Below are 24,374 nucleotides of genomic sequence, written 5' to 3'. Positions count from 1 at the left end.
CTCTTGCTGTATTATTCAGATTTTTCAAATAATCCAGGTGGTAATACTGGTTTACCTTTCATCTGAAGAAGATGGTTTGGAGTAATTGGCTCCAAATCATTGGGGTCATCTGACAACTTAGTTATTGGGCGATCATTTAGAATGGCCTCAATTTCACATAGTACAGTATGGAATCCTTCATCATCCAAAATCTGCTGATGTAGGATGGAATTCAAAATTCTTTTGACCATTCTGATTACACGTTCCCAGATTCCACCATAATGCGAACCTCCTGGAGGATTAAAACTCCACTGGACACCTTTCTGGAGCATTGCCCTTTGAATCTTGTTTTGATTCCATGATCTCAGTGATTCCTTTAATTCCTTTTCTGTGGCAACAAAGTTGGTACCATTATCTGATCTTATTTGAGTTACTTGCCCTCGTCTGCAGATAAATCTTCGAAGAGTGTTAATACATGAATCAGTGTCCAATGAGTAGGCGACTTCCAGATGAACTGCTCGACTTGCCATGCAAGTAAAGATGACTCCGTAACGTTTTACAATGGAGCGTCCTCTTTTAACTTCCACAGGACCAAAATAATCCACCCCAACATTCGAAAATGGAGGCAAATCGGGAAGGAGTCGTTCCTTCGGCAAGTCTGCCATCTTCTGCTCACCCACCTTAACTCCAAAACGTCTACAATGGCCACAACTCGATATAATCCTTCTGGCAGCTGCATTACCCTTAATGATCCAATATCTTTTCCTCAGCTCTGAAAGCATATAATTTCTTCCACTGTGACCTAACTGTTGGTGTATATGACGCAAGATGAGCGTGGCAATATGCTGATCCTTAGCCAGAATGATCGGATGCTTTCTTTCTTCCGGCATAGCAGAATTTCTCAATCGTCCTCCTACTCTCAAAATACCGTCTTGATAGACGGGATCCAATTTATACAGCTTGCTGTCTCGGCTTATTTTTGAAACAGGTGAAACTGACAGAGCATCGATTTCCTTTTTAAACTGTTGCCTTTGACTGAATGCAACAATAGCTACTTCAGCTTCATTCACATCCTGCAAACTTAAATTTGGTGTAACCACAGAACCAGTTAGTTTTCGAAGTTCTTTCTCCGTCTTTTTAGAAGTTACTCCAGAAGAGTCTAAAGAGGCTTGAATTTCCTTTTTCTTTTGACTTCGTTGTTTCAGAACTGTCTTTAATTTCAAGAGCCAAGCAACAGCAACCTTCAACTTTGTCCAGTCTGAGAAATGAGTAATCAGCCTATGAGTAGCATTTGACTGTTCACTTACAAGAGTGCTATTTACACATATGTTCCTCTTGACTTCAGGATCATCTGCTTTAAGAGCAGAATCAAATATTTGTGCTGGCCATTCTTCCACTGGTTTCCACAGATAACTTGGTCCATTGATCCATTCTCTGTTTGTTAACAGCTGATCTGCTTTCAGACCTCTGGAGCAACAGTCTGCTGGATTTTGAGTTGTAGGTATGTATCGCCACTGTAATGGTGTTGTAATTTCTCTTATTGCAGAGATCCTGTTGGCGACAAAGGTAAGAAAACGTTTGTCCTCATTTTTTATGTATTTCAACACGGACGTACTATCTGTCCAGAATACTGAATCAACCAATGGAAACTGCATCTCTGCCCTTAACATTTTGTCCACTCGAGCAGCAAGCACAGCAGCTGTCAATTCAAGACGTGGAATAGTTACTGATTTCAAAGGTGCTACTCTAGCTTTACTGAGTAGGAATGTTACGTGAACATCATGTTTTGTCTCCATCCTAAGGTACGTCACAGTGCCATATCCAAGTGTACTTGCGTCAGCAAAATGATGCAACTGAACGTTGGTAAGTTCATCCATTCCTGCTGGTTTTAGACATCTGTCCATCTTGAAATCTGCCATCTTCTCAAGCTCTTTTAACCATAAAGACCACTGCCTTTGGAGATTTGAGGGTAGCAGATCATCCCATCCACATCTTATCCTACATAACTCTTGCAGGAGAATTTTTGCTGTAAGAGTGAATGGAGCCAAAAATCCTAAAGGATCACAGACAGAGCATACCTTTGACAGGACATCCCGCCTGGTGCAAGGATGATCTTTGCTAGTTATTTTAAAATTGAAAGTGTCGGATTCAACACACCACCACAAACCAAGAGCTCTTTCCATTGGCAACTGGTCCTTGTCCAGATCCATCATTTTTATGCCCTGGGCTCGGTGTTCTTCAGGTACACTTTGTAGCACAATACGGCTATTGCTGATCCATTTTATTAACTGGAAACCTCCTGCTAAGCAGACATCTGTGAGATCCTTGATCATCAAGACGGCCTCTTCCTCAGAAGGTACACTTTTCAAACAATCATCCATGTAGAAGTTTGTGTGAATTGTGTCAATTACCTTTTCAGGAAAGTCATCTTTGTTGTCCTCAGCAGTTCTACGTAAAGCATAGCAAGCACAACTTGGGGACGACACAGCACCAAACAAATGCACTTTCATCCTGTATTCCACAGAGTCCTGATTGATATCACCATCTGGCCACCATAGGAAACGAAGAAAGTCAGTATCTTCTTCTGCAACTTTAACCTGGTGAAACATTGCTTTTACATCAGCCATAAATGCAATAGGCTCTTGTCGAAACCTCACAAGAACTCCCAACAGTGAATTTGTCAGATTAGGACCCTGCAGAAGCTGATCATTCAATGATGTACCTTTAAAGGCAGCTCCACAATCAAACACCACTCTTAATGTTTGCTTCTTGGGGTGATAAACCCCATGGTGAGGGATATACCAAACTTTCCCTTCATCCTGTTTTAATTGATGTAACGGTACTATTTCGGCATAACCGTGTTTAATTACCTCATCCATGAAATCTTTATATTCTTGATGGAAAATCTTGTTTCTTTCAAATTTCCTTTTCAATCCAATTAAGTGCTGTTTAGCCACACAAAGGTTGTTTGGCAACATGGGAATTTCCATCCTAAAAGGAAGATTCAATTTATAATGTCCATCTTGAAACTCAATTGACTTGCTTACCTTTTCCATAAAGGCATGCTCTTCTCTTGACATTTCCTTCTTTTCAACAGAATTCTCATTAAAGTCATGATTGTATTGTTTACCAAGCATATCCTCCAATTTTCTTACAGAAATCCTGTTAACAGTCACACCTGAACATTTGACCTTATTCCTGCTTCCTTGGAGTGGTCCATTTACAACCCATCCCAATAGGGTTCTAACTGCATAAGGTCCATCTCCATTGCTGTTTATAACCTCCCAGGGCTCCATTACCCTGGAAGCATTTGCTCCAATCAGCAAATCCACATCAGCAGGAATTTGAGGAATCTCAACACCTTTCAGATATGGCCAATTTTCCAAATCCTTTTGAGTGACAATGTTGTCTCTGGATACAGGCATTCTTTCTTGAGTGAAGACTTCTGGAAGACTATAAAAGGTGTCATCAAGAAGGTTAGACACTTCCAATCCAGTCAAAACAGTGCTATTAACAGCCCTTTGATTGCCCATTGTTTTCAAAACAATATTAGTTTCCTTTCCCTTTAATTTCAAACTATGCATTAAGCGTTCTGAACAAAATGTGGCAGAACTGCCAGGATCCAAAAATGCATAGGTTTGAATTACCGTTTGTCCCTTGCTGGATTTGACTTGAACTGGTACAATTGATAATGCACAGTCTCCATCGTCACCGGCCCCTGTTTGACCACATGTTGTAAGGGCAACATGTGCACTACTTAAAGATGAATGACTTTGTTCTTGAGTGCACACTCTTTCCTTTTGTTGGATATGCAAAATGCTGGGATGCTTTTGACCACACACTGTACAAGTCAAGCGCTTATCACATCTTTTACTTATGTGTCCAAAAGAAAGACAGCCAAAACAAACACCTTTTTCCTTTAGAAAGTTCAATTTGTCTTTATGCAGCTTGTTTTGCATTTGTGTACACTGCTCCAATAAGTGATCACGTTTGCAGCACAAACATACAACTGGGGCCTTTGATCTTAAATCAGTCTCACAGCATTGAATTGATTTATTGTTGGTGACAACCGTTGTTGCAAAGCTGTTTCTAACTTTAGTCTTAGGTTGGAATTTCTGTTGCACAGGCTGGGTACTCTGGATATCACCAAACAAGGGATCTGATGACATTTTGACTTGACGTTCAACAAATATCACAATATCTTTAAACCGTGCTCTCTGCTTGCGTCTTTCCATTAACTCACATGCAACAGTTCTCCAATTTTCCCTTAATTTGTAAGGCAACTTCATGATGATGGTTTTCAAATTGCTTGGCATCTCTAGCTCTTCCATATAGTCAATTTCTTCCATTACATTACAGCATCCACGCAAAAAGAGAGCATAACTCTGCAATGAATTTACATCCTCAGATTTTATTGAAGGCCATGCCAAAACCTTTTCTACATATGCAGAAGCTATTTTGAATTCATTGCCGTAATGTTCCTTTAACAATGCTTTAGCTTGCACATACCCTCTTTGTGCATCCATATGCTGACAACTGCGCACAATCTCCCTTGGCTGACCTTGTGTATATTGTTCCAGAAAGTATAAACAATCTCTACTATTTTTGGTTTTGTCTTCTATTCCATGCTCAAATGCTCTCATAAAAGTTTTATATTGCAGAGGATTGCCATCAAACACAGGAATATCTCTTTGAGGCAGTGTGCTGGATTGTTGTTGTTGTACAAGCAGAGTGGTAATCTCATTTTGTTTTTGCAAGATACTACAAAGGTTCGAAGTTATTATTCCATCACTGTTCTGCATTACACTTGAGGATTGCATTTGTGACGTGAAATGAGGATCAATTTGTGGCACACTGTGAATTTGCTGAATCACGTTCCTTGAGCTTTCTTGCAGGGAGACTTCTATTGGCACATATGCCTCTGCATGAGGGTTGAGAGTAACAGTTCCTTTATCACAATATGCATTCATATCATCAGTGCAGGTTTTGAGAGACTGATTATTTAAAACAGCAATTTTTGCAGTAGCGGCTGCAATCTCTGCATCAATATCCAGCTGTTCTTGTCTATGTCTCAGCTTTTCTTTTTGTACCTCCAAAGTATGCTTTTCCTTTAAAGCAGCTGCACGCGCCATTAATGCAGCTTTCTCTGCCTCTGCCATGATTCGTGCTGAAGCAGCAGAAAATCTCCCACTACGTACACTGCTTGAACTTTTCTTACTGGACAATTTACTGGATTTACATGAGGATATGTTGGAAATGCTATCATCTGGATTAACATCCTCTTGACATACCCTTGCATCAACACCAGAACATGAAACTTGACTTTCAGCGCTCAACCATTTCTCAACATCATCTACAAACTCATCGCAAATCAACATCTTTCCATTGAACCATGTTTGTTGTTTTTCCTTTTCTTCACTGGGCAAAAGAACCATCACCGAATTGTGCATTTCCTTTGTTTCGTCTCTCAATTTGATGAATTTCTCAAAGGAACACTGCACCTCCTTTTCATATTCTCGGTTGGACATAAAATCCTTTATAATAGCCATTAAGTTCTTTGCCTTGCTTAGTTTACACTTTCGTGTCTTTTGCAGAGTTTCCAATTTTTCCAATAAAGCCTTAGGAGTAAGCTTAATGAGCCGCTTTTCCCTCACATGCTCTGTTTCAAACTTCTCAAATGGCACAATATTCTCTGTCTGTTCACAGGTAGCCGCACCATCATCATCACAATTCATTAAACTCATATTCACAGCTGAAATCGTTTGCCTCCTAAGCAACTTTAAAACTTAAGCAACCAATGCATTGGATTTACGCTATTGTGTGCACACAAAGTCATTCATTAAGTAGCGCTACACATACCTTTGTTTCATTCATTCAGTTCATCACGGCTGCTCCTCAAGAAAGTCCAAAAATGATGCATGATGATCCACAAAGAAGCCATTTTTTGACAAATGTAGTGACACAAATGACCATTTTGTCACTTGAGGTGTTGTAGGGTTGTTTCTGACGCGTGAGAGCTCAACAAACCAATCATCCTCCAAATACTGCTTATCAGATTTATTTTTTGCACAGACAGTTCTTATGGTTCAATTTCCACTCACAGTCTGATATATAAATGCTCATAAAATCACATTGAATGCCTCAATAAAGCTCTTTCAAACACGGTCAAAAAATGTTGTGCTTCCCTCTAATTACACACCTGTTGTTCTAAGTCTTTGTCTACCTATATACTCCTCCAAACCCCCACTCCACCCAGTGGTCAAAAACAGCATTACAAAACATAATGGCTCTTACAAAAAGGTTTAATGCTACTGCTTATTTCAGTCAATCAGGAAATGACATCATTGGCGAGGATACTGATGTTGTGGAAGCATTCCCAGGACGTCTTACTTTAGAGGACCTTCAGAATCCTGATCCTGTAGATTCACACCCTGAGCAACAAGCTTGTGCACATATCTTTGACTGCAGGGTAAGACACTTAAGAGACAGTCATAATGTTTATATTGTTCATTCATTCATATTATCTTCGGCTTAGTCCCTTTATTAATCAGGGGACACCACAGCGGAATGAACCGCCAACTTCTTCAGCATGTGTTTTACGCACCGGATGCCCTTCCCATTGCAACCTATCACTGGGAAACACCCATACACTCTCATTCACACACATACTCAAGTGATGCGAACATGGGGAGAACATGCAAACTCCATATAGAAATGCCAACCGACCCAGCCTAGGCTCAAATCAACGAACTTCTTGCTGTGAGGCGACAGTGCTACCCACTGCGCAGCCCATAATGTTTATATTGTAAACAATTAAATAAAAATATACCTATTATTTGGCTTATTTGATCTGTTTTTTTTTGTCCAGTCAGTCAGAGACATGGAGGCAGAGACGTCTGTGCTCAGGCGAAAGCTCAACACCATCAGGCAGGAAAACGCCTCTCTGGTCCTGCAGAACCAGCAACTCATGGGTGACATAGAAGCTGCTCAGATGGAGTTAGCCAGCTCAAGGTCAAAGGTAAATAAAATAAGCGCCATACACACTCACCACTACTTCATTTATTTGATCAAAACGGCAGTAAAAGCCATTATGTTGTGAAATAATTTAGCCATTTAAAATAACTATTCAATTTTAGCTAAGTAAATCAACGCTATATTTTCAACATCATTACCACAGTCTTTAATATCATGTGAGCTTTCAGAAAACAAACCTAACCAAATGATTTTGTTAGCTCACATTGCTAGTTTTGTGGTGAACAATTAATCTGTGCATGGCATAAAGAAAAGAAAGTTGCTTGCCCTTCTAATGTTAAATAAAAATCTGTAAAAGCAATTCTTGGTTGTTTTCGTTTAATTTGTCATATTAGGTAAATCTTAGGAAGTGGGCATGGATCACATATTTAATCAAGCCACTTTAACTGTCAGTTTTGACAACAAACAGAAATGTTGAGGACAATGTGTCTCTTAGGTTGTAATAACTCCCCAAACCCTTTTGATCTTTCTAAATGAAATGTCTACTTTTCTGCATCCAATCAGAAAAACAAGCCACGCCCACTGTTGTCTCATTTAGGGCTCTATTTTGACGATCTATGCGCAAAGTCCAAAGCGCAGGGCTTTTAGTGCGTGTCAGAATCCACTTTCGCTATTTTAAGGACAGTAAAATCTGCTTTGCGCCGTGGCGCATGGTCTAACAGGGTTGAGCTTATTCTCTTAATGAGTTATAGGTGTGTTTTGAGAATAAACCAATCAGAGTCTCATTTCACATTCCTTTTAAGAGTCAGTTGTGTCGTGCCATGGTGCATTTACTATTTACATGACAGACTTTTGTAAGTGGAAAAACTGAGCGCTTCACTAACGAGAAAACAGTCAAACAGAGCATCTACAGGCGAGAATAAGAGATGAGCCTCCTCATTTTTTACTTTCACTTTCACTCTCGTGGATGAGGAAACATGTTGTACGCACAGACATCAATTAGCCTATAAATAATTAATTTAGTTTGTTAAGTGCAAAAATTTGTTTCAAAACTGTTTCTAAATTCAGTTCTAATTTCCAGCAAACAAATAAATAGAACAATAATAACAAAGTGTCTTCAATGTGTCGCTTAGGGCACTTCAGATCACTTTGGAAGGTCACTTTCTATTCAAGACTAAAAAGGGCATGTGCACTGCACAGGTTGAGCCCTATGTGTGCACGTGCCTGATATAATAACACTAATACTGAAATGGTAAGGCATTTTAGATTGACCAAAACAACATTTCAGATGTTTTACAGTGTGCTCAGCCTGCTGGTTTATCCATTCAGACACATTTTGATCATCACATGATCTCTTATAACAAAATCACATGACCTTTTTTAATGCACATACTGAAATCTGTGTGGTAAAAGTGTTTCCATCGCAGTCTATGCGCATCTTTTCTTATTGAATAAAAATGTTAATCCTACTCAGTTATGCGCATAAGTTTTTTATGCGCATCATGATGTTTCCATCAACTGCTTTTTATGCGCAGTTAAAAAATGCGCAGTTTATCCAAAATGCGCATAAAAATAGGTGGATGTAAACATAGCTTCTGTTGAAGATGTTATCATCAACTGATGTTTGTTGTACAGATTCGCATGTTGGGATCCACTGTGGGAGCCCGGACCTCCAGTGTTTCTCACATGAAGGAGCAGATTCTGGGTCTAGAGGCTGAGCTGGACACCCTGACCAAGGCTTTAGAGTAGGTGCATCTTCTCTACCACTCACTCGAAAAAGCATGTTGGGTTGATGTCAGATTTATTATTATTATTATTTTTATTATTTTTTTTCCTTTTTAAAATATTTTCCAAATGATGTGTAACAGATCAAGGAAATTTTCACAGTATTTCCAATGATATTTTTTTCTTCTGGAGAAAGTCTTATTTGTTTTATTTCGGCTAGAATAAAAGCATTTTTTTAATTTTTTAAAAATCATTTTAAGGTCAATTGTATTAGCCCCTTTAAGCGATATATTTTTTCAATAGTCTACAGAACAAACCATCGGTATACAATAACTTGCCTAATTACCCTAACCTGCCTAGTTAACCTAATTAACCTAGTTAAGCCTTCAAATGTCACTTTAAGCTGTATAGAAGTGTCTTGAAAAATATCAAGTCAAATAATTTACTGTCATCATGGCAAAGGTAAAATAAGTCAGTTATTTGAAATAAGTTATTAAAACTATTATGTTTAGAAATGTGTTGAAACCACTCTCCATTAAATAGAAATTGGGGAAAAAATAAACAGGGGCCAATAATTCAGGGGGGCTAATAATTCTGACTTCATCTGCAGCAGAATTGCTCTTATTTCTTCAGGTCTGCAGAGCAGAGGTTGGAAGTACGTGAGCAGACGTTGATGCAGAGTCACAGGCTGGTGGAGAAGCTGAGAGATGAGCTGAGAATCATTAAAGCCGAGCTAGCCGACAGAACACGTCTGGGGAAACGGTACGAGATTAGTTATGCTAATGAAAACTTCACAGACTAATTCAAAATGGGAGCGATAATCACTTTAAGCTGGATTAACCTCCACAAGTACAAGTAGTCTATTTGTGATGCTTGAAACCCACACAGCTTAAAATTCTGGGAAATGTTTCTTTCAAAGTGCGGAGCTGCAGAGAAACCAGGCCCTTCAAAATGCAGAGAAGCTCACGGTCACGTTTAAAGAATACAAAGAAGATGTTGCAGAAAAACTCAGAAAGGTAATAATAATTAAAAAGAAAGTTCAACCTAAAATGAACATTTGCTGTTGCTTTACTAATCAACAGGTCATTCATTTTTTCCTCCAGTAAAACATTAAAAGAGCTTTTTATAGAAACTGGTCTTTGGGATTTACATAATGCAAGCCGATGACAAGCACAATATTGAGGAACCAAACCAATCAGTGTGTGAAAGAAACTAAATATAATTTACTATAGTATTATTATCTTTAATGTAAAGTCGTGCCATCCTGAGTGAAGGGATCTTTTTTTACTGAAGTGGATAAACCAAGTCGGAATTAACCATCATTTTACTGCCTCAGCAACCAGAGTCCTACAAGCTACTCAATAAAAAACTCACTTTTGGCAACTTAGACTGAAGAACTGATGAACGTGCGTCCAGTGCATGGCTGAAATGAGCACTTGAATGAAATTTTTTATGGTTTATGTAAAAGTGCTAGCTGATGAAGACTAGTTTGTTCACTTTATATGGGTAAAAACATACAGAACATCCCAAGTTTTATTTAGTTTTTGGCTACTTTAAAGGGATAGTTTAACCAAACATCTAAATTTGCCTACCGTTTATTCACCCTCAAGTAGGCATGGGGTGGTATACGATTCTGACGATATGCTAACCTTGGATAAAATATCATGGTTTCACGGTATTGTATAAATAAGTTCTTTACAAATGTACAAAACAACTTTTTCCTCACTGAACACAATAGATTTTATTTTAGGAAACATTTCAAACATTTTGGAAGAGTAAACATGTCAGGCTAAGTAATTAAAATAAATCATTGACTTCTGCTGTCCTCATTAGTTTAAAAAAACTCACATTTGTTTACAACATATAAAAAAACCTTTCATATATCTATAGTACAATTCTAGCGGTTTTAAATCCTTGACTTTTTTTAAACTGTGGCAAACTTTGAAACTGGTTTTCGTCCCATGCCTAACCTCAAGTGGTTACAGCCAACAATTTTTTTCCTTCTGTTGAACACAAAAGATGGTTTGAAGAATGTTAGAAACCAGTTCAGTTACCATTGACTTCCATAGGGAAAACTAAATACCATGGGAGTCATTGGTTACTGCTTTCCAAATTCTTCAAAATATATATTGTTTTGTTGTTCAGCAGAAGAAAGAAACTCGTAGAGGGAGAAAATTTTAATTTTGAGGTAGATTGTCTTTTTAATAATATTATTGCAAATATAGATGAAACAAACTGTCAGATTTGGCCGAAGCTATGCATTAAGGTAATAATGTTGTTAATGATGTTGTTTCTTGCACATAATGATCATTTTGCTGCACAGGACTTTACCCAGAAATGAAGAACACCTCATCATTAATTTTCCTTGATGTGTTGTAAAACCTTTATAAGTTTCTTTCTTCTGTTAAACACAACAGAAGATATTTTGAAGAATGTTAGAAACCAATAACCATTGCCTTTTATAAAAGGAAAAAAACAAATATTGAGGTCTTGTGAACCAAACAAACCAGTGTGTAAAAGCTAAATATCATTTACAACATTATTATTATCTTTAATTTAAAGTCTTAGGATACCAAAATGGAACTAGAACCTAAAGTTTATTGATAAACTTTGATGTTGGCTTGAGAAAGTCAAACGTTTATGGCATTGTTAGGTGTTTGCTAAGCAGTTGCTAAATGGCAATGCTTGTGTACATGTTTGATCAAATGCTAATACTTAGTAGGCATTTCTAGCATATGTTATTGCATTTAGATAATCATTCATAGCATGTACCTAATCGTTATTAGCACTTGGCTTCCATTATCATTGTTACCATGCATAGTACACAGGAAGTCCCATTTGCTAGCATGAGTCAAACAAGCCAATGCCCAGGTCCCTACGATGTTCCGATGTAGAGATATTGCTATTTTTAAATGGTTGCTAGGTTATACTGTTTTATTGCTATGGGGACATTTGACAGGTTAGTGATGATACATCAAAGCTTCTTGGCAATATGAGTGATCTTAATCAACCCCGATGTTTCTATGACAGTCTTTATGAGTGTCAAAAACTGGACTTGAACATTATGTATTCCTGGTGTTGGGTTGCGGCTGGAAGGGCATTCGCTGTGTAAAACAAATGCTGGATAAGTTGGCGGTTCATTCCGTTGTGGCGACCCCTGATTAATAAAGGGACTAAGGGAATGAACATTATAATTAATTTTCTGTAATTTTTTGAAAATACAATGCTTAATAAGTGTGAAGGTTATACATGCAAAAATGGCTTGCCATATCAGTAAAAAATATGGAGTTTAAGTCAAAAATGGCTTGCCATATTTTGAGAAAAATAATGCTTAAAAATTATTTATTGGAAAACTATAAGTCTGATAAACCTTAAAGATATAGCAACAAAATCTACCGCATCTTAATACAGCTTTTGGCCAAATTTGGGGCTTGTATAATTTTTTTATATGCCTGGATTATAAAAATTTAATATTTAACATTTTTTATATATATAAAAAAAAAAGATAAGTCTTACAGGCATGTGAAGATATAGCAACAATCTTGAATGCAGAAGGCACATTTTGACCACATTTGGGCCTTGTGGCATGAACGGCCTAGGAGGAGATACGTTTGTTTTCAAGGACAGAGTAGTATAACAGTATGTTGGCTTTCTCAAGCCAACATAATTAACTGTCATTTTACTGCTTCAGCCACCAGAGATCTACAAGTTACTCAATAAAAACGTACTTTTGGAAACTCAACTTTATGGTTTATGTAAAAGTGCAAGCTCATGAAGACTAGTTTGTTCACTTTTTAAGCTTTAAATCATGCAAAACATCCATGTTTTATTTAAATATTGGCTACTTTAAAGGGATAGTTCAACCAAACATCTAAATTTGCAAACCACAAAACAAGTTTTTGTTGAACACAAAAGAAGATATTTTGAGGAATGTTAGAAACCAGTAACCATTAACTTTCATAGTAGGAAAACCAAATACTATGGAAGTCAAATGTTACTGCTTTCCACAATTCTTAAACACACACACACACAAGTTTGTTTTTGTGAAAAGTAGGGACATTACATAGGTTTCCATTTATTTTATACTGTCCATACCGTATATTATATTGCCCCCACCCCACCCCAAAAAACAACCATCACAGGAGACTGTGTGCAGCTTTACTCTCTGATTAAACTCATTCTGTAGGATTTATAAGCATTTTGAGAAATGAGGACGTCACCAATGTCCTTATATTTCACTTCCTTTTTGTAATACCTGTGTCATACCCATGTCAATATACAGATTTGTGTCCTGATATGTCACAAAAACACGTACACACACACACACACAAACACACAAAAACACACACACACACAATATATATATATATATATATATATATATATATATATATATATATATATATATATATATATATATTGTTTTGATATTCAGCAGAAGAAACCCATGGAGGGAGAATTCAAGAAGACGAAATTTTCATTATACATTTTTCAATTTATCTTGCACAGAATGATCATTTTGCTTCACAGGACTTTACCTAAAAATGAAGAAGACCTTATCATTTATTCACCCTGGTATAGTTTTAAACCTTTATGAGTTTTGTTCTTCTGTTGAATAAAAAAGAAGATATTTTGAGGAAAGCTAGAAACCAATAACCATTGACATCTATAGTAGGAAAACCAAATACTATGGAAGTCAAAGGTTACTGCTTTCTTCAAAATATATAATTTTTTGGTGTTTAGCAGAAGAAAGAAATTCGCGAAGTGAGAATTTATAATGACAAAATTACAATTTTTGGGGCAGATTTTTAATACTATAACTGCACATACAAATGAATTATTGCATATGTATGTAAATAAACCGAAGAATTTAGTTTTATTTTGCTAAAAACAAATCAGATTTGCCCAAGGTTATGAGTTAATTATGAAGTAATAATGTTGCAAATTATGTTCTGTTTCTTGCACAGACTAATCCTTTTTCAAGGGTTCACAGTTCACCCAAAAATGAAAAATGCCTAATATTTTATTGTTTTAAAAACCTTTAAAGAATGCTGGAATAAATAGACTTCCATAGTAGGCAAAAGACACAGCAAATGTTAATAGGTGCCAACAGTCAGCATTTTTCAAAATACCTTATTTTGTGTTTAACAGAAGAAAGAATCTCAAATAGGTTTTCAACAAGTTAAGGGTGAGTAAGTGACGGCAGATGTTTTTGGTAGGCGCCAACTATCCCTTTAATATATTCATAGTAATTAATGGTAACCAGTAACTTGAATTATAATAATCAACAAAGATTACATTTATTAACATCAAATTTTCATTAAAAAAAGCATCTCTGTAAACTCATTTATAGAAATAATTACTTACATCTTCTGACATATTGCTTCTGCTGATTCTGTTGTGTGTGTCATTCATGTCCTGCATGTGATTTAGGTGTTAGAGAGTGAAGATCAGCTGAAGATCAGTCTGATGGAGTGTGACCGAGAGAGAGCAGAGCTGGAGAGGAAGTGTACAGCGCTGGAGAGCGAGAAGGAAAATCTACGGCACAACATCTGGTAAGAGAGGATTCTGTATACTGATGTGGGTTATAAAGATTATTTATCAATGCTATTTAAAATAAATGTCAGTTTATAAAAAAAGATTCTTATTGTGATTGGTAGCCATGCTTTATTTGACAACAACACATGGTTATATCTGCTTCTCTGAACACATATGTGTATTGCTGAATAATGTAAGCATTTATGTTTATGTTTTGCTAAATAACACCCTTAGAAATCACCTTTAGTATTAAAGGGTTCCTATTTCACCCCTTTTACAAGATGTAAGATAAGTTTTTGGTGTTTCCAGAGTGTGTCTGTAAAGTTCCATCTCAAAATACCCAGGTAATTTATTATACCCTGCAGAAAATGGCAATTTTAGGGTGAGAGGAAGTTGTAGCTATTTTTGTAGCCTGTGCTTTATTTAAATGCAAATGAGCTGGAGCTCACCGTCCACTGTTCCCATATGCATGTTTGTTTTTCCTGCTGTCACCTCAGATAAACAGCATAGTCAGTGACAGAGACAGACACTGATGAAGCAGAGATACAGTTTCTGAGTTAAAAAAAAAACAAAACAAGTAAGGTTATTTGAAGTATTTGAGGTGGAGTTTATTCAAGCCATCATTCATATTCACAAATGCCGTTACAAAGTTCACAGTACACACACACACACACACACACACACGTACATTTAACTTTGCACTGTTTTTGAACTTTTACCTTGGGGCATCTAAGCTTGTTTTTAATAAAACAAGTATACATATGGATATAATAAATAATACTGCTAATAATAATACCATTATACAAAAAGCAAATTGTTATGAATGAACTGAAAAAGCCTCCCGAGAAGAAGACATAAAAGCAGTGGTTTTTCATATTTATGTAGGCTAGAAAATAATATGTTTTGTAATATTTTAATCCTTTATATTTATATCCTATATCTATTCTTATTATATCCTATATATATATATCCTTAATATTTACATTTTTTCATATGTAAAGATATTTGCCTATTGCTCTCTTGTGTGTATTAAGCAGTGCGTAAGCGAGGCGCAACTCTGCGCTGGAGTTTAGACCGGGTTAGTTTTGGTCTAATGAAAAATCTATTATAGTTTCTCAAAATAGCAACGCGCCAGCGGTCCGCCTCAGAACGCCTCCCTTTTTAGACCAGAACGCCTATGGGTGCAAAAATGAGCGCTAATGCATTTGCTATTTAAACAGCGTAGCGCAAGGCCTCAAAACGACTCTTGCGCCAAGCTTAAACTACCAAAAGACTACTGCGTCACGCCTTGCGCCACACTGCGCCGGGTGTATGATAGGGCCCTATGAGTGTATTCACAATGTATTAGTTCATGCTTTATTTAATATACAAATTCAGTTTATTTATTTTGTAATTAACTCTTAACCAAATTAATATTAAATTTTAGAGTGTGACAGGTGTACAATTCAGCATACAGCTAAATTATTTCATTGACAAATGTATGATTGTTATATAAACTGTGGAAAGATCGGTTAAACTAGATACAAAAATGATCTTAGACAATGTTTGACTGTCATAATTTTATAAAATAATAATTTAAATAATTAATAAATAATTAAATAATTTTATTTTGAAATAAAAGCTGTATATTGAGATGTGGTGGAATTGACATTTGTTCAGTTCACGATGGAAAGAATGTTTCTCTTCTCATCTAAGCTTGTCATCTTACAGATCTTAAAACTAGACAAATTGTTTAAACTTATGAGGCTTTTACGTTAATTTTGAACAAGTTTTTTTTCTTGACTTCACAAGGCTAAACTTGCCCATATTTGAAGAATGGCCCACATACCAACATGACTGGACACACTATACCTACACACAGTTTTGTCCCTTTTATTATTACAAACATTTAAAAAGAGTTTTGGCTCTGTAATTTATTAGTAATGAAGTATGAGTGACCCCTGCTGGTGGATGTTGTATTGTCCACATTTAATTTTAAGATTTCGTCCTTCCTTTAATTAAATAAAGCCTTCTCGTGAGCAAGAAAAAAATATTTGTTGCATACACAGATTCTAGACATTATTTAAAACTTGACATTTTCAAATATGAGACTGGATCATCATCAAATATTGTTTGAGATGCTTCTTGTTTAGCAAGCATGCCCAATGACCTCTGCTAGGATTAAATTCACAATATTGTAAAACTCAACAAAATTAGTTTTTAATGTTTTTTGATTTTGTTTTTATTAAAAACTCTACAAATATGACAGTATATGAACAGTTTATTATATTTATAGTAATATAATTTTAATAATCACTGTAAATTGTTGTTATCTTAGCAATGTTGAAAATATTTTCTTTGATTCTTTTATGAATAAAAAATTCAAAGGACTGCATTCATTTTAAAAAAACAAGTAATTTGCAACTATATAAATGTTTGTTTATATTTTAATAAAAACTTAAAAAATATAATTAAGATTACACTTATGTAGATGCATATGAGAAAATATATACACTGCAAAAAAGAACACGTCATTTACTCTTTCCTGGTGTAAAACTATTTTTAAAGTGGTTAAATATTATAAATGTTTTTCAGATAATATATTTAGATTTATTTTGTTCCCTACTGTCATCAATAATTCCAAAATAATGATGCATTGTTATGATTTATTAATAAAAAGAATCACACAAGTTATAACATTTACTCAATATATCAAAATATATTTACAAAACCTGCTTAATATATCTGAAAACAACTAGCTGATTTTCCTTTAATGGGACTGCCTATAAATGTTCATCACTACACCAGCTTATTAACTTCCACGCTGTTTGTAAAAGGTAAACTAATGTCGCTTTTTCTGTTCTCTGGTCAGTGAGCTGAAAGAGGCTGTCAGTCGCTCTGAGTCTCTCTCCACTGAGCATGTGCAGATGCAGTCTCAGCTCCAGCAGTTCTCAGATCAAATAAAACAGCTGCAGAAGGAGCTGGCGGAGAAGGAGGCTCAGCTGCAGGACACAGCAGGCCTGAGGAGGGAGAATGAAGACCTGCGGCTGCTCACAGCCTGTCAGGAGCAGAGAGTCGCTCAAGCCCACAGAGAGAGAGAGCAGGACAGAGCCGAGCTGACCAGCCTGGAGTCTGTCCTGGACTTGCTACATCTGAGAGAGGTGCTGCAGTTTGATTCTTTTAGATACACTTGTGCTGCTGTTCTGCTGCCTGCATTATATATTGAATATTATTACACAGCTGTCTAAGGGTGCTTTCACACCTACACTTTTGTTTCGGAACGTATCTCGTTTGCCCAGTTAGCGCGGTTCGTTTGGCATATGTGAACAGGGCAATCGCGCTCTGTTCCGCGCCAAAGTAATCGATCCGAGATCGCTTGAATGAGGTGGTCTTGGCTCGATTGAAACGAACCCTGGAGCGGTTCGATTGCAGTGAAAAAGCGATCCGATCCGAGCGGGGTTATATCACAGTGTTTTATGGATATGTAATAGGCTTATGGCTATATGAAGAGAGAATTATGAGTAGGGTGGCAAGTTTCGCGAGTCTCCGGATGCCCGCAAATGAGTGATGGTCTCCCGGTAATCTCGCGTCTCCCTCCCGGTCCTCAAATAGGCATCGTCGCGCACACTTCTCACCCCTCCCCACCGCGTCTCTCCTCAGACAAGTCGCGCGTGCGCACCCTGTCAATCACCACCAAACCACCACCTCTCCTGACAGCTGAGCGGGACGCTGCAAAATAAACCCTGACACTTTGACCAATGTGAGGAGAGTTTACTCGCACGTGACTTGTTTTAGCTCTTTTGGTCCGATTAGAAACTTTGCAGTGTGAAAGCGAACCGCTCCGAGAGCAAAGAGCAACAATGTAACAATTGTAATCTCTGTTTCGGAACAACTGAATCGATACAAAGGTGTGAAAGCACCCTAAAATAGACAATTCTGATGGGTCAGCTGCGACGTTCCAATGTGTGTTATGTTAAGGATAAAGAATATCCTGGAGGTTGTTATCACAGGGCTGTTGTATAAGATTGAAGGTTAATTCTGTTGGAAAATACATCCTGTATGTACTTTATTACACTTGCCACAAAACGTAAAAATCAAACACAAAACATTGCTCAGAGCCATGATAGATTATTCTCTAACTAAATGCAAAGCTGACACAAACAAAAACAGCTGATGGATTATACACTAACTTGTGCAAATTTTCAGTCATATAATGGCGTCAAAAACATGAAGCTGACAGAAGCGAAACTGGCTGGATGAAGCATATAATAACCTATGGTTTAGTCATTCCATCAAAAGATGGCAGCAAACAGTCAAAAACACGAAGCTGACAAAAGCAAAACTGGCTGGATAAAGTAAATAATAACCTATGGTTTAGTCATTCAGTCACAAGATTGCTCCAAACAGTCAAAACCCCTTGAGATGATAGACAAACAGACACCCAAGTATGTGGATATAATGGCTTGTTTCCACTGACTAGTACAGTATGGTTTGGGTCAGTACTGGTCACCTTTATCAGGCTTGCGTTTCCATTACCAAGGGTACCCTTTTGGTGGGTGTGGTGTACAACAGAAAGTTTCAGTCGATGTAATTTTCGAGAAAATGTCTACAGTAAAGCTGTACGGGTCGCTTGCATATCACATGAGAAGCACTTCTCGCAAAACAGGTGCTTTATACACATAACACTAACTTTTCTGTGAACATGATTTGATTACAACTGCAGATCAATAACATCTGCAATTATATAAAATAAATAAATGCAACATCTATGAACTCATACAGCCCCTTACAGTCTCCGATGTGTTACCATCTACAGAAGAACTACACACAGTAGACATTTAGGTTCAAAAACAACACAAAATATAGCCCACAGTCAGTGCAAACCTCTCATCTGTGACCAGCAGCACATGTAGCCTCTGTTAGTAATTCCATTATTCTGAGTTCAAAATAATCCAAAAGACTATGATAATAGTTAAACAAGGCAGTTTGTTCACTTTATTTTTTCAGCAAACGTGCTCCTTTTTCCGGCTTCTCCTTTGTTTTCTCGCGCTTCACTCTCGAGTTTGTCAGTTTCTGACAGGATCGGGTTTCAAAAGCACGTCAATAATCAACCGCATGTTATTATTATCAGCTCAAGAAGTTTGTTATTTTAGATATAGACACGCGGCAAGTGCAAGCAAGAAAGCTAAACAGCTCGCGCATCAGACTGGCTCGTAAAAAAGGGGCACAGGGTAAATCTGCTATTCTTTTTGGCATTGTGGCTATTCATCAAGATGACAACGCAGTTTGTTTGAGCCCGGGTCAACCATGGCTCATTATTATATGTATATATAATTACGCTGTAATCTCTCGGCTGTGTATTTTAAACATGGCGACTCTTGTTTTCATTCTGGCATGTTGGGTAAGCGAATGACAAATCTCTGTAAACAAATAGCGTTCATCTGCGCATCTAGCTCTGCCTTTTGGTACCCTTTCTCGTGTTTGGTACCCTTTCGAAAGGGTGTCGAAAAAGTGGTACGGTACGGTTTGCCTTTTGATAGTGGAAACGGCCATAAAAGCTCAGTGGAAACAGACCATAAGTTTATGGATTTTAACTTATTTACATAAGCTCAAGTTGATTAAAAGTTTCTGGATGAGCCTGTGTGTTTTTTAGTGGTTGCTATTTCAGAATAACATACCTTGGTACGTTTCATCTGACTAAATAAAATCAAGTGTTTCAGACAGCTGTGTAATAATCCTACATAACAACAGCTGATAAGCATCAGCTCATCCGGGAAATGAATCACTGTCAGTGAATACATTCACACCTATATACTTACATTTATATGTGTCTGCTTGAGAACTCAGGCTCAGAACAATGTTCTTGTCAAATTTTACGTTTTGTGGCAAGTAGCCATGTAATAAGCAGGATAAAGTACATCCAGGACAGTTGTTTTTGTAGAATAAAGCTGCTGTCACACTAGAGTTTGAGAATGTGAAGTTCTGTTGTACGGCGCTGGAAAAAGGGGCAGGCTAAAACAAGATCATGTGACACAGATAAAACAAATGATTTCTCCTTATTTGAAATCTCTGTAGAAGGGTCACATTTTGATTAAATCGCAGGTCAGAGTTCACCAAACAGACTTTCTAACACTGAAACATGCGAAACTTGTCGCACCAGATTATGTTTTCGGTCTGCCACATTTGCATGCATATAAATGGAAATCAATCATACTCGCACTATGCTATCCGAAACATGCACAGGCCCGTTTCCCGGATCGTTTGAGAAGTGTGAGTGTTCTGAATCGTGCTCAGGCATGGTTCACTTGGCTGGCCCTGGCCCGGTTGGAAGAGTTGTGCCCGAGCGCGGTTTACTTGGGCTTTGGCGCGGTATGCTTGTTTTGTGATTCCAAAAGGCGCCTAAGCCAGAAACTGAAAGTGAGACATGACTTTTAAGGGACTGTTTCTTATGTTTTTTTAAAGCATTCTTACAGTTCAATGAACACAAACTGCCGTAGTTTATCAAAGACGCAAACCCCTCTCTGCACCACAGCTGCACCTTCAGCAAACCTCCTCATTTCTGCAGCACGAGGGCTTTATAATTGTTTATGAGCGTCAAAAGTGGCTGATCTGTTCGGCAAAATATTTAACTGCGCATCATCGATGATGTAGGAGTGCCCAGGCCCGAATTTAATGTGAGTGCGGGCCGTCGGGAGGACGGGAGGGGGGACAAGCGTGCTCATCCCCCCGGTTCAAGGCAACTGTACATAGTGTGGGTACGCCCTAAGGCCCTTTAGTCTTAACAGACCAGTTTTGTGATAACAACCTCCTGGATATATTTGTTCCCTAACTTAGTTGTGTGTGATATTAAAGAAAAATGCAATATGCAATCGAATATTAATAATAAAAAAATAGCAATGAATAATTTGATATGCGATACAATATTTAAAATGTTATAGCCTAGTAGTTGACAATTAGGCAGTCAAATGTTTTTTTTGTAAAACTCCTTTTAGAATTTTTTTTTTTTTTATCAATTATAACTTTACGAACTTGATTAATTCTTTCACTGTTTATAAACAATTTAATAGCAATGTGCGCTAGCAACATCACACAGCAAGAAGGTCGAGGGCTCAGTTAGCATTTCTGTGTGGAGTTTGCATGTTCTCCCCGTGTTCATGTGGGTTTCCTCCGGGTGCATGTGTGTGATTGAGTGTGAATAGGTGTTTGCCAGTGATGGGTTGCAACTGAGAGGGCATCCGCTGCATAAAAAACATATGCTGGATAAGTTGGCACCTTGTCGGTTATTCCGCTGTGGCGACTCCTGATTAATAAAGGGACTAAGCCGAAAAGAAAATGAATGTGCGCTAGCAAAATAATCACAATGCTATTTTGGAATGACTGTTGTTTCAGAATCGGGAGGGTGTGCTGTGTGTGAACCCTTGTTTGCTGCCTGCACTTTCTTACACAAACACCACTGAATCTCTCAGACACAAACCTGGTGAGCATCTAATTCATCTAACTTAGACTGACACTTCCACTTTTCTGCTTTACTGGACAAAACATTACTTGAACCTGTTGCCCTGTTCACATACAGTAGGTGAGCGCTATCAGAAGCTTCTGGCGGTTCTTCAGATGGTTGAGAAGGAGAAGAGCCGTCAGGTCAGCGCTGCTCAGAGCCTGCAGGAGAGACTGAGCAGAGCCCAGGAAGAGATCTCCTCTCTGCAGAACTCCATCACTGAGAGAGCTTCTCACTACCATCAGCTCCACAACCAGCTCCTGGAAAAGGCTACACAGGCCACTGCCTTGGAGAAAGAGGTGAGCGTCCCATCACTGCAATGTTTCCTGCACAATGGCATTTGAATTTTGGCTGCCAAGAAAAAACATCTGTTTGTCAAGTAAGAACTTGCATTTAGGGCTCCAAGTTAATCAAGAACTATTATGCTAAGATGTGGGTTTGATACTTATAGAAACATGTAAGACTTGAATAAAAATGCATAGCTGCATCAAAGTAGAAAAACGCGAACGTATGAAAATAAAATGCAGTTTGCATTGCATCATAATTACATGTGAATGCATATGATTGTTTTGCATGATTATTATTGTTAACAATATTATTTATGGTCAAATTACAATTTTAGCTATAAATAAATACAAAAAGTGTCATTTATAATACTAAATGAACTACAAATCTACTAAAATGTATAAATAATATTTAGACATATGCAATTGTAAAAATGTAATAATACTACTAAAGTGGTTACTATCATTATTATTGCAGAAACTGCAATAATACAGTGAATGCGGAAAGTATTCATAGCGCTTCACTTTTCCCCATTTGTTTATGTTACAGCCTTATTCCAAAATTAATTAAATTCATTTGTTTACTCAAAATTCTACACACAACACCCCATAATGACAATGTGCAAAAGATATTTTGAAATTGTTGCAAATTTATTAAAAATAAATACATTTATTACCTGAAAAATTACATGTACATACTGTAAGTATTCACAGCCTTTGCTCAATACTTTGTTGAGGGCATCTTACAATTAAGTCTTTTTGAGTATGATGCCGCAAGCTTGTTACACCTGTCTTTGGGAATTTTTGCCAAATCCTCTTTGCAGTACGTCTCCAGCTCCATCAGGTTGGATGGAAAGCGACGGTTTACAGCCATTTTCAGATCTCTACAGAGATGTTCAATAGGATTTAGGTCTGGACTCTGGCTGGGCCACTCAAGGACATTCACTGAGTTGTTGTAGAGCCACTCCATTTATATTTTGGTGGTGTGCTTTGAGTCATTGTCCTGCCCCAGTTTGAGGTCAAGAGCACTCTGAGGTTTTCATTCTGAACATTGCTGCATTCATCTTGCCCTCTATTCTGACTAGTCTTTCCGTTACTGTTGCTAAAAATCATTCCCACAGCATGATACTGCCATCACCCTTTACTGTAGGGATGGTATTAGCCTGGTGATGAGCAGAGCCTGGTTTTCTCCAAACGTAACGCCGGGCATTCACTCCAAACAGTTCAATTTTAGTCTCATCAGACCAGAGAGTTTTGTTTCTTATGTTTCTGATGGTCTTGCCTTTTGGCAAATTCCAGGCAGGGCGTGGCTTCTTTCTGGCCACTCTTAGCCTGATTAGTTGATCGCTGCACAGATGATTGTCCTTCTGTAAGGTTCTCCTCTCTCCACAAAAGAATGCTGGAGCTTAGACAGAGTGACCATTGGGTTATTAATCACCTCCCTAACTAAGGCCCCGGTTACACTAGTGCGTTTTAGTTTTAAAATAGAGTTTTAGATCAAAAACGATCCGCATCCTTACTAGCATTTCAACTAGCGTTTCTGAACACATATCCGTCCACACCACACGACCAAAAACGTATATCACGTGACCATTCACGCTCTCTGGGCATGCGCGTTCTAGTATAAACAGGAAGTATGCGTCTCGCTCGGCATATGGTTATTGTTTGTCAACAGACGCACAACAGTTTTTCCTCTCTCCACAGAAGAATGCTGGAGCTCAGACAGAGTGACCTTTGGGTTATTGATCACTTCCCTGACCAAGGCTTTTCTTCCCTGATCACTCAGTTTAGATGGCCGGCCAGCTCTAGAAACAGTCCTGGTGGTTCCAAACATCTTCTATCTATGGATGAAGGAGGCCACTGTGCTCATTTCAGAGCAGCAGAAATGTTTCTGTAACCTTCCCCAGCCTTGTGCCTCGAGACAATCCTGTCTCGGAGGTCTACAGACAATAGCCCCTTTCACACATACAGACCTTTCCGGAAAATTACCGGCAATTTTCGGGAAAGGTTGTATGTGTGAATAGGCCCTTTTCGAAAATACCGGTAAATTTGTTCTGGCTATTTTCCAGAAAGAGAAGTTGTAACATTACCGGTAATTTTCCAGAATGCTGCGCTGTGTGAATGCAGAAGGAAGATTGCCGGAAAGAGCACGTGCACGTCTAGAACGTGCTGACGTGAGACGTCTCCTTTAGCCAATCAGAACAGTCAGACACATTCACGTCCGCGCGGTTTGTGAGAAAAACCTTTGAATATTTTCCCAGATAACGTTTATATGTTCTTCTTAATGCCAACTGTGTAAATAATCATCGATTAGATGCTTATGATAAGACGCTGTTGGTTTACCTTCAAGCTTTGCGTGTGCCTGTGAGCGCCAGCACACGCACATATTATGAACATCTCGA

The 24,374-nt window shown here is 37.8% G+C and overlaps 1 protein-coding gene across 5 annotated transcripts in view; it reads left to right on the top strand.

The window, feature by feature from the left end:
- Positions 1–24,374, top strand: part of ccdc18 (coiled-coil domain containing 18) — an 85,703-nt gene that overhangs the window by 1,929 nt on the left and 59,400 nt on the right. For 3 of the 5 annotated variants that reach the window (XR_015477866.1, NM_001365136.1, XM_087239789.1), the window contains 9 exon segments: positions 6,304–6,448; positions 6,848–6,997; positions 8,587–8,696; positions 9,310–9,438; positions 9,596–9,692; positions 14,110–14,231; positions 17,066–17,354; positions 21,583–21,670; positions 21,767–21,987. Coding sequence is in view for 4 of the 5 variants with exons in the window: in NM_001365136.1 (NP_001352065.1) it covers positions 6,304–6,448; positions 6,848–6,997; positions 8,587–8,696; positions 9,310–9,438; positions 9,596–9,692; positions 14,110–14,231; positions 17,066–17,354; positions 21,583–21,670; positions 21,767–21,987 (1,351 nt within the window). In the remaining variant the exon portion in view is untranslated. 5 annotated transcript variants of the gene reach the window in all.

This window comes from Danio rerio, chromosome 2 (assembly GCF_052040795.2).
Source record: "Danio rerio strain M-AB ecotype USA chromosome 2, GRCz13ab, whole genome shotgun sequence".
NCBI classification, from domain to species: domain Eukaryota; kingdom Metazoa; phylum Chordata; class Actinopteri; order Cypriniformes; family Danionidae; genus Danio; species Danio rerio.
Note: the sequence above shows the minus strand (reverse complement) of the source record. Positions and strands in the feature narration are given on the sequence as shown.